Raw genomic sequence first — 10,310 nt, forward strand, 5'->3', positions numbered from 1 at the left:
CAACAAACACTCTGTGAAGTGAGTGGGGCTGGGAGACTTCAAAGAAGTGTGACTGGCCCAAGGTCACCCAGCAGCTGCATGTGGAGGAGCGGAGACGCTAACCTGGTTCCCCAGATTATGAGACTACCGCTCTTAACCACTACACCACACCAGTGGCGTAGCGTGGGTTGTCAGCACCCGGGGCAAGGCAAGTAATTTGCCCCCCTAACCTGTGGATTTGCGCCCCCTAACCCGTGGATTTGCGCCCCCTAACCCTAACCCCCAGATGTTGCGCCCGGTGCAGCCCGCCCCCCTGCACCCCCCACGCTACGCCACTGCACCACACTAGTAGGTGTGCCACCAGGGCAACTAGGACTTTGCTGAACACTCTCAGTGCAGAAATGAGGCCAAAAGGCAACACTTCGTATTGCAGGTGGAGGTGTCCATAGCAGAACCTGAGGTCCTGCTATGTCCAGTCAGTGGAGAGGAGCCATTCAAGCATAAGGGCTGTTGTTCAGTAGCCTTTGGAGAGACCTTTTGTTCATTTCTTGAGTGGGTCACTCATTGCAGGCGACTCCATAACTACATTATTAAGATAATAATAATAATATAATAATTTGATGATTATTTATTTCTTGGATCACTGGGGACTTGTTACTGCCAACAGTCAATCGACACCTTCTCTGCCCTAACAAACTATTTGGTTGCCCCATTGACCTTGGCCAATAGCTAAGTGCAAAATGTGCCTGGAGCCTGGCTAATTTTGAACACCGTAACACAGAACAAAGCTAAGACCATGGGACATTCAGAAAGTATGAAGCAATTCAGCTACATAAGAGCATGAATCACTCCCATGACCCTGAGTCCCCTCTTTTGCTTTGTGGAACACACTGGGCTCCTTGATATACTCCAGAGCTTAGGGCGAGGAAACTAAACTGGGAGACAGCTCAAATGTGAGTGGAGGGAAACTCCAGTAAATGCAACTGAACATGGGTGGAAGGAGATGGCACCTGTGTGATGGGTTTTAGAAATCACATGTAGGGAAAGTTCCGCTGCGCTCATCTTCAGCTTGTGGGCTTCCCTTTGGGGCAACTCATTGGCCATTGTGATTACAGGATGCTGGACGTCATGAGCCTTTGGCCTGATCAGCTCCAAGCCTCTTAAGAGGGCAATAAAGATCAGTCAAACTTGTTTCTCTCTCTCCTTGAACCACGTCAGTCTATTCAGTAAACATGTTTTTCTCTTGCTCTGCACCTGCTCTTCTGAAGTTCCAGAGGAATCCTCTCTTCTCTTTACACTTCTCTGAACCACCATGATCTCTTCTGATCCTCTAAGGGATCCACACACCCTCCGCTCTCAAATATTGCATTTGGGAACAATGAAGTAACATCACAATTAAGGGCAGTTGGTGGTTTATTTATTCCACTGTGTCTGTTCCACTTGTCCCATGTGCCACAGAGTCCTTGGGGCCAATATATAGGGCAGGTGAAGAGGGGAGCTAAGTTTGCGCGAAGCTTAATCAGAACATAGGAAGCTGCCTTTTTGATCTGTACTATTTGCTGACTGGTAGTAGCTTTCCAGGAAGGGGACATCCTCAGCACTACCTGGAGAGGTGAGTCAGGATTGCACTTCTCACCTTCTGGGTGTAAAACAGATGCTTTTCCATTGAATTTTTGGCCCTTCCCCTCAACCCCCCTTTGACGTACAAATACACTTCCCTGTATTTGTAAAGTCGCTGCAGCTTCTGATTTGCAAGAATGTGGAGCTTCTTCTGAACAGCAGTTAGTGGGAGGAGGAACAGGCACAAGCAAAGTGTAGCCAAGAGACCCAGAATGATAACATTATTTCTGGTGATGTCTCTCGCAAACTATGGGCTGCAGCAGAGGATAAAGTGCCCACCGACTGAGATCACCGATGTACTTTCTGCTGTGAATTTTTACCGGCCAGCAGACCACCTCATTAGTGGAATCATATCTCCAAGATTCTTTGAAAAGCCACATTACTTCATCTTTTCCAGAAACCCCTTCATCAGAATTCATGGGTAAGTAATGATGTATTGATGTAAATTATTTCCGCTTCCTTCCCACTCTCCAATTCTCTTGAAGTACCTGGGTCACCCCTGTTTTCTGGTAGCCCTGATAAATCATTGGCACCTCTTTTTTTTGTTGAGGAAGCATCTCATTCAGTGGGATGCAATACAACTGGGAGATCTGGGTAGGAAGATAATGTTACACAAAACACCTTTTGCTTATAAAACTATAATATGTAAATAGCTGAAGCTGTCATGGGTCCTTCCTGGGGGTTGAAACAAGCATGGTTGTTAATATACTTTACTGTATTTATTTAAATATTTTTGTATGTCTGTTCACTTGGTGAAAAGCAGTGCTTCAAAGTATTTTATAATGCAATTTAAGTAATTGGTAGTAGTTTTGATGTGTGCTGCTCTCCAAAGAATAACTTGTTCTCTGAAATGTAGGAAATGCTGTGCAATGTGTTTGAGCTGCAGGTCTTCTGTAGTAAGTGACGTTGGAACTGCACAATTATTTCACCCATGCACAACAAAATGTATGCAGCTGCAAATTGTAAATGACTACTGTGCTTCGTCATGTGCAAAGCAGCCTGTGGGCTCAGTTTGGCTCCAGGACCATTTTCTCTGGCTCCCAGCACAGCCCAACATAGCTAAGACTTCTTGGCTGCTCTGAGACCATATGAAGAGATTAAAAACTCGTTTACTGGGTGGTTGCAATACCATCAAGTAAATGATTTGCTAAAAGAAGATAAAAAGAAAATAGGATTTGAAGACAAAAAAAATCTAAATTTAATGTGGAAGTTGTTGAAGGAAAGACCAAAGTACTGTCCAGAACATATGATATATTATTGGAGTGGTACACAAAAGACGAAGAGGTCAAGGAGGTCATGATTAAGTGGGCAATAGATTTTGGCTACAATATTGATTTTGAGAGATGGCTAGAATTATGGAATACTAACATGAAATTTACGCTAAAGGAAAATATATGGAAGATGATATATAGGTGGTACCTTACAACAGTGAAATTGGCTAAGATATATAGGTTAAAAAACAAAAGATGTTGGAAATGTGGAGAGGCAGATGGTGATTTCTACCACATGTGGTGGTCATGCAGCAAAGTAAAAGTTTTTTGGGAATCAATCTATAATGAGCTTAAAAAAATTTTCAAGTATACGTTCCCCAAAAAACCCGAAGCTTTCCTGCTAGGAATGACAGGCAAAGAAATCAAAAAGGAAGATAAGGTACTATTTCTATATGCCACAACAGCCGCAAGAATCATGTTAGCACAAAATTGGAAAATGGATGTCATAGCCAATATATACGATTGGCAGATTAAATTAACAAATTATGCCGAGCTCGCTAGAATAACTGTGAGAATAAGAGATAAAGATGAACAGAAACTCCAAGATAACTGGGTTAAGTACTGGACGTATACTGGAACTAAATTTTAAATGACACTAGCGGGACAGGTAACAACTCTTAACAGTAAATGGCTATTATGTGAAAGAAATAAAATACGTGAATATAAAGTCTATTTGATACTTACCAAAGCAGTTGAAGGAAGTCCAAGGCTCGGCAGAGCCTAAAATGAATGTATTTACGACTTATGGAATGACTATATTTTGTGCAATCTAAATATTGGATTTTGTATAAGTTTATTTGTACATATGTATAATATCAATAAAAATTTATCTGCAAAAAAAAAAGAAAAAGAAAAGACTTCTTGGCTGCTCTGTGGGGCTGCTCTTCCCATGTCCCCATTAGAAATATGCAGATCATTATTTGGGAACCCGTTGTGAGACATTGCCTGGGAGGTCGTTTGATACAGTGATGGCTGCTAACCACTGGACCTGGAGGGCATCTGAGATTAACAGAAAAGGCGCTGATTTGTGTTCCGGTTTCCCCTCCTCTCTCCCCCTTCCTTTGATCATTACAAAAAAGAATGTGACTTTCATTTTCATGGAATTGATGGTAACTGTGTGACACACCATTTTTGCAGCTGGGTGGATGGGAGGAGCGCACATGTTCTTTCATTCTCCCTTGCTGTTCAGGAAATAAATAATAACCCCAGGCTCTTACCAAACATCACCCTTGGCTACAGCATTTATGATACCAGTTTTCAGGGAGGAATGACTTCCGATGCCCTGATAGACCTGTTTTCTGGTGGGGAAATCAATATTCCAAACTACAGGTGTGGAAGACAGAAAAGGCTGTTGGCTGTTCTTGAAGCGGGTGAATCCGACATCTCCACACACATTGCAAGCATGTTGGGCATCTACAAGATCCCACAGGTAAGAACTGGGTGCAGGTCCTCCTCAGATGCCAACCCTGCTATAACATACATTGTTGCCAGGTTCTGCATAGCAGTCTTCCATATTCGATGGATGATGACCTGTGCCATAATGAACACCCATATTGGCTTCATTGAGGGGCAGTATTTCAATATGAGTAGGAAAATGAGAGTACCCCTAGACATTTTTTTTTTAAAAAAAAGCACTGGCCATTTCTGTTTATACACTAACCTTTTATGCTCTTCCATTTTTTTAAATACTCCCAACCCTTCTTTTAGATTCTTTTAGCCTTTTTTAGATTCTTATAGTCTTTTATATATACCTTCTGTTTTAATAATTTTAGCTTTCCAAAATGTTTTACAGGTTTTAAATGATTGTTCCCCACCCTACTTATGTTGGTCTATGACTGTAATAAAGACTGGATTGGGTTTAGGTCCAACACACCTGGCAACATATGCCACCTAGTCAGACAGTAGGGAAAACTTAGGATGATGTAACAGATTTTACATTGTAAAGGTAAAGGGACCCCTGACCATTAGGTCCAGTCATGGCTGACTCTGGGGTTGCGACGCTCATCTCGCTTTATTGGCCGAGGGAGCTGGCGTACAGCTTCTGGGTCATGTGGCCAGCATGACTAAGCCGCTTCTGGCGAACCAGAGCAGCACAGAGAAACGCCGTTTACCTTCCCACCAGAGCGGTACCTATTTATCTACTTGCACTTTGATGTGCTTTCGAACTGCTAGGTGGGCAGGAGCAGGGACTGAGCAATGGGAGCTCACCCCGTCATGGGGATTCAAATTGCCGACCTTCTGATTGGCAAGTCCTAGGCTCTGTGGTTTAACCCACAGTGCCACCCGCGTCCCACTTTACATTGTATGATGCTTTAAATCATTGTCTTTCAAGAAATGAGGAACCATATTTAGAGATTATTGCAATTAAGAGTTATAAAAATTGATTATTATTTTTTAAAAATTACTATATTAAAAACACACACACCATGTGAGGTTTGCTCCAATTAAATTTGCCCTCCTCTTTCACATAGAAGTATCCACTCTTAGTCCTGAAAATCAAACCACCAGTCTCTTTTTCTTTCCTCACCAGCTCAGTTATGGCTTTGTTCTTAATGATAAAGCCCAGTTCCCTTTTGTCTACTGGATGACTCCAAAGCAAGACACTCAGTACCAGGGGGTGGTCCAACTCCTCCTGCATTTCCGGTGGACGTGGGTTGGCCTCTTTGCTCCAGACAATGACAACGGAGAAAGATCCCTGAGTACCTTGACGCCTCTGATGATCAAAAAGGAAATTTGTATTGCCTTCACCAAAAGAGTAGAACATAAGACTTGGCTCTGGATACCCCATGAACTACCTGCCATATGGAGAGAAGTCAATGTATTTGTTTACACTGCAGATTCTCAGTATGGACTTTTTATCATCATAGAGGTGGAATCCTTACTTCAAAGGGGACAGTATGGAGGAGGGAAAGTCTGGATAACCACAGGTCTTCAGAACAAACTTGGATCATGCAGTACCGACTGCTTCCGATATGCCCATGGCTCTTTGTCCTTTGTAATGAAGACCAAAAAAAAGACGAACAGGGATTACTATGGGCCAGTGACCTCGCTTAGTTTAAGCTGCTCAGAAGAACTATTTGATTGTTCATATTCAATGCAGGACTTGTCTGTTAGGGGTTTGACAAAATGCAGGGAGCAGGAGAGTCTGAAGTTGCTGCCCCAAGAAGACATTGAGAGAATCCAGTCGCAAGACAGCTACGTCAATTACTTGAGTATCCAAACTGTGGTTCGGGCCTTAAAAGCAGCATATTCATCCAGATCCAAGTGGATTTCAATTAGGGGAGGAAAAGGCAGGTTGGAACTTCAAAGGCTATGGTCATGGCAGGTATGTTCATTCAATATTACAAAATGCAGTTCATTGTCCCAGCTCTGGAATCACTAAGCTAGGACCACAGGAAGCGGCCTTTAACTGAGCCATACCATTGTTCTACCTAGCTGAGTATTGTCTACCTTGACACACCAGCAGTTGTTCTGCACAGTTTTTGGAAGGGAAACTTTTCCAGCTCTGCCTGGAGATGAAATAGGAGATTGAATTTGGGACAGTCTGAGAGCAAAGCAGATGCTCTTCATATAGCAAATTTATAAGCCACCTTTCATCACATCAATGTATCCCTGGGTGGTTTCCATAAGAATGCAATGAAGAAAAAATAGGAATGAAATTAAAATTAATCCAATCACATTGTTTTCACCTGCTGGCAGAAATCCATCCAGAGTCCCAGTTGTGGTTTTATGTTCTCTCAATGCTGGAGTTTCCTCTGTCATTCCAGCTTCATCCTTTCTTGAAAGAAGTCCGCTTCTATACTAATACTTCAGCTGATGGACAGTATTTGGATGAGGATGGGGCATTGGCCGCTGATTTCGATATCGTGAATCTGGTGCTGTTTCCCAACAGTTCTCTTGCTAGAGTGAAGATTGGGAGAATAAATAGACAGGGGTCCTCAAATATGAAGTTCACTATTAATCCGGAAGCAATTGTATGGCCCAATCTATTTAAGAAGGTAGGGGAAATTATATCTGTCATTTTATTAACTATGACATCTGCCACGCTCTAACAACATTTTAAATAATACATATGATGCTTGGACTGCAATCTTGTGCTCACTTCTCTGCAGCTAAGCCCCAATGAGATTAATGGGACCTGCTCTTGAGTAAACAGGTATAAACTTTAATCCAAAAGCACAATTGTTACTGACACTTTCTCCTTGGCGTTCAATCCCTTTACGTCTAGATAGTTCCTCGTTCAAGGTGCACAGAAAGCTGTCTCCCAGGATTTGCCAAAAAGGTTCAGGAAGGGAAGCCGCCGTGCTGTTATGATTGTGCTCCCTGCTCAGAAGGAACCATCTCCACTCAGGAAGGTAGGGGAAGATATCAGAGGAAAGGAGGATGGGTCTAATTTTTGAGTCACTCCAAACATGATGTTAGTAATGGCACCTCATGAATGAAATACCCTCTTCAGGGCAGGCTGCTCTATTGCCAGCCTTCAAATCCCCCCCCCCCAGCACCAGGAAATTTTATTTGCCCATGTGGTCAAGCATGTATAATTAACCTGTATTTAATGATGGTAGCTTTTCTACAAAATTTTGATTTGTGGTTTTTATAGTGTTATTTTCTCATTTCTCATATTGGCTTCTACTACATAACCCATATAATTTTAGAGATGGAGAGGTGAAGCATCTTTGAAATCCACCCATTCATCACTAAAGATTAACTCATATGAAACCTGAAGGATATAAGTACTGCTCAATAAAATCAAAGCCTCCTGTTCTAAGAGAAGCCAGTGGGAATGAGTTGATGGATTGAGACTTTTCTAGCTGTGAATGTTTGCCTCTCTCCCATATTTCTCCTATATTCCCACCTTTCGTCAGAATTGAAACAGCATAAGACCATTGTAGGTGTGTGACTGATATTAGGATACTGAAGTGTCTTTTCCTCTATGCAGATGCTGATGAATGCACCAATTGTCCAGAAGATCAGCATCCAAGTGAGGACCGAGATCAATGTGTCCCCAAAGCGATCACCTTCCTGTCCTATGAGGAATATTTGGGGAGCCTCCTAGCTTTCCTTTCTCTCTTCTTATCCTTAACCACAGGCTTTGTGTTAGGAATCTTCATTAAATACAAAGAAACTCCCATAGTCAAAGCCAACAACAGGGACCTCTCCTACATCCTTCTCATCTCTCTTCTGCTTTCCTTTTTGTCCTCCTTCCTCTTCATTGGAAGGCCAAGGAAAGCCACCTGCCTTGTCCGTCAAACAGCATTCAGCAGTATCTTCTCAGTTGCTGTCTCTTCTGTGCTAGCAAAAACCATCACTGTGGTGCTGGCCTTCCTAGCCACTAAGCCAGGGAACAGGGTAAGGAGATGGCTAGGGAAGAGTCTGGCCAACTCCATTGTCATTTCCTGTTCCAGTGTCCAAGTTCTCATCTGCACCATCTGGCTGGGGGCCTCTCCTCCATTCCCAGATTCTGACATGCATTCCCAGCTTGGAGAAATCATCCTGCAATGCAATGAAGGGTCTGTGCTCATGTTTTATGGCTCCCTCAGCTACATGGGCTTCCTGGCTGCCATCTGCTTCATGGTGGCTTTCCTGGCCAGGAAGCTGCCTGGAAATTTCAATGAAGCCAAGCTGATCACCTTCAGCATGCTGGTCTTCTGCAGCGTTTGGGTGTCCTTTGTGCCCTCTTACCTGAGCACCAAGGGGAAATACATGGTAGCCGTGCAGATCTTCTCTATCTTGGTTTCTAGTGCTGGGCTTCTGGGCTGCATCTTCATTCCCAAGTGCTACATTATTATACTGAGGCCAGATCTGAACATGAGAGAGCATCTGACAAGAAAAAACTGAGCATGATATTTGATTCTTAGCTCTAAGGGTATCGTAGAATTGTAGCATTTGAAGTTCACACCGGAATCTCGACTGGAACCACAGCTTGTTGTTGGGATTAAGGGTTGTTGTTGTTAAGGATGTAATAGAATCAAGAAAATAGTTAAAAAGTCTCATGGGAATCTACACATTTATGAATAGTTTGGAGAAGAGAAATATTTTCTGCTAATGAGTCTTGATGAGGGGCAAAAGCGCTACAAGAAAGGTTAGTACATGGAAGAACATTACTTGAAGTTTTGGTTTGGGTCATTGAGTTTTGGTAGTCAGGAAGGAGATGGGTGGTCTTTGGAGAAGTAAAGTTGTCAGACTCAGACAGGACGAAATGGGAACAGTTGGATACATGTGATGACCTCAATAAGGCAGGGCTTTTTTTTAGCTGGAACTCACAGGAACTCAGTTCTGGCACCTCTCAGGTGGGCACCATTGCCATTATAAGAGAAAGAAGGGTGAGTTCCAGCACTAATCTTTCTAGAAAAATAGCACTGCATGTAGACATGTCCTGGTATTTATGCTAACCAAAGGGAACGTGAACAATTTGACATCAGAAACTATGCTTGGCAAAAGCAAATGGAAAGTACAGAAGCTAATGTTTTTATGCCAAGAGGTTGTCTCCTACTCAGAAATAGCTACATCTGGATAGAATCGGGCTCTCTGGAAATGTATTTGCTGTTTTGCATGTGTCAGTTTATATTGCTCTCTGTTGCTCTTACCTTCAGATTTCTTGTCTGTATTAGGGAATCAGATTCCTGAAATAAAATCTCCTTTTATCACCTATTTCTGGTGTCTTCCTGTATGGTCCTAATAGCTGGCAAACCCCTCACCAGTCTAGAACCAGTTTAGAATCTTTGTGATCAGTGGAAGAAACTGCAGTCAGACATCTCAGTTTGATTATGTGCCAATACAAATGACACCCTTTTTTTGCTAGGATGTATGTATGTAAGTATGTGGGTGCGGGTGGTGCTGTGGGTTAAACCACAGAGCCTAGGACTTGTCAATCAGAAGGTTGGTGGTTCAAATCCCCACAACGGGGTGAGCTCCCATTGTTCGGTCCCAGCTCCTGCCAACCTAGCAGTTCGAAAGCACATCAGAGTGCAAGTAGATAAATAGGTACCGCTCCGGTGGGAAGGTAAACGGCGTTTCCAGAAGTGGCTTAGTCATGTTGGCCACATGACCCAGAAGCTGTATGCCGGCTCCCTCGGCCAGTAAAGCGAAATGAGCGCCACAACCCCAGAGTCGGCCACGACTGGACCTAATGGTCAGGGGTCTCTTTACCTGTATGTATGTATGTATGTATGTATGTATGTATGTAGACACAGACACAGTCAAAGGATCATATTCCCCCTTTGAACTAAATGCTTAAAAAATAATAATTCCTCAGTGGTTTTAAGTTCTTTCATTAAATAAAATAAATTGTATAGACCATTAAAAAACCCCTCTAAGTTGTTTCCATGAAATAAACAACTTGTTTACAAGTTCTGCCCTGCCTGTGACCTTCCCAGAAGTGTCTGATACACCAATGGGAGATAAAGGTAAAGGTAAAGGGACCCCCGACCATTAGGTCCA

At 42.9% G+C, this 10,310-nt stretch overlaps 1 protein-coding gene across 1 annotated transcript; it reads left to right on the forward strand.

Moving 5' to 3' along the window:
- Positions 1–1,832: 1,832 nt before the first annotated feature.
- LOC308579762 (vomeronasal type-2 receptor 26-like) lies at positions 1,833–8,708 on the forward strand (the record flags this gene model as incomplete). Its single annotated transcript, XM_081180696.1, has 6 exons — positions 1,833–2,020; positions 4,008–4,299; positions 5,401–6,195; positions 6,638–6,868; positions 7,099–7,225; positions 7,810–8,708. 6 exons carry the CDS (start codon positions 1,833–1,835, stop codon positions 8,706–8,708), a joined length of 2,532 nt encoding a protein of 843 aa, XP_081036822.1.
- Positions 8,709–10,310: the final 1,602 nt, after the last annotated feature.

The sequence above is a fragment of the Podarcis bocagei genome (genome assembly GCF_964188305.1).
Source record: "Podarcis bocagei genome assembly, chromosome: 2".
NCBI classification, from domain to species: domain Eukaryota; kingdom Metazoa; phylum Chordata; class Lepidosauria; order Squamata; family Lacertidae; genus Podarcis; species Podarcis bocagei.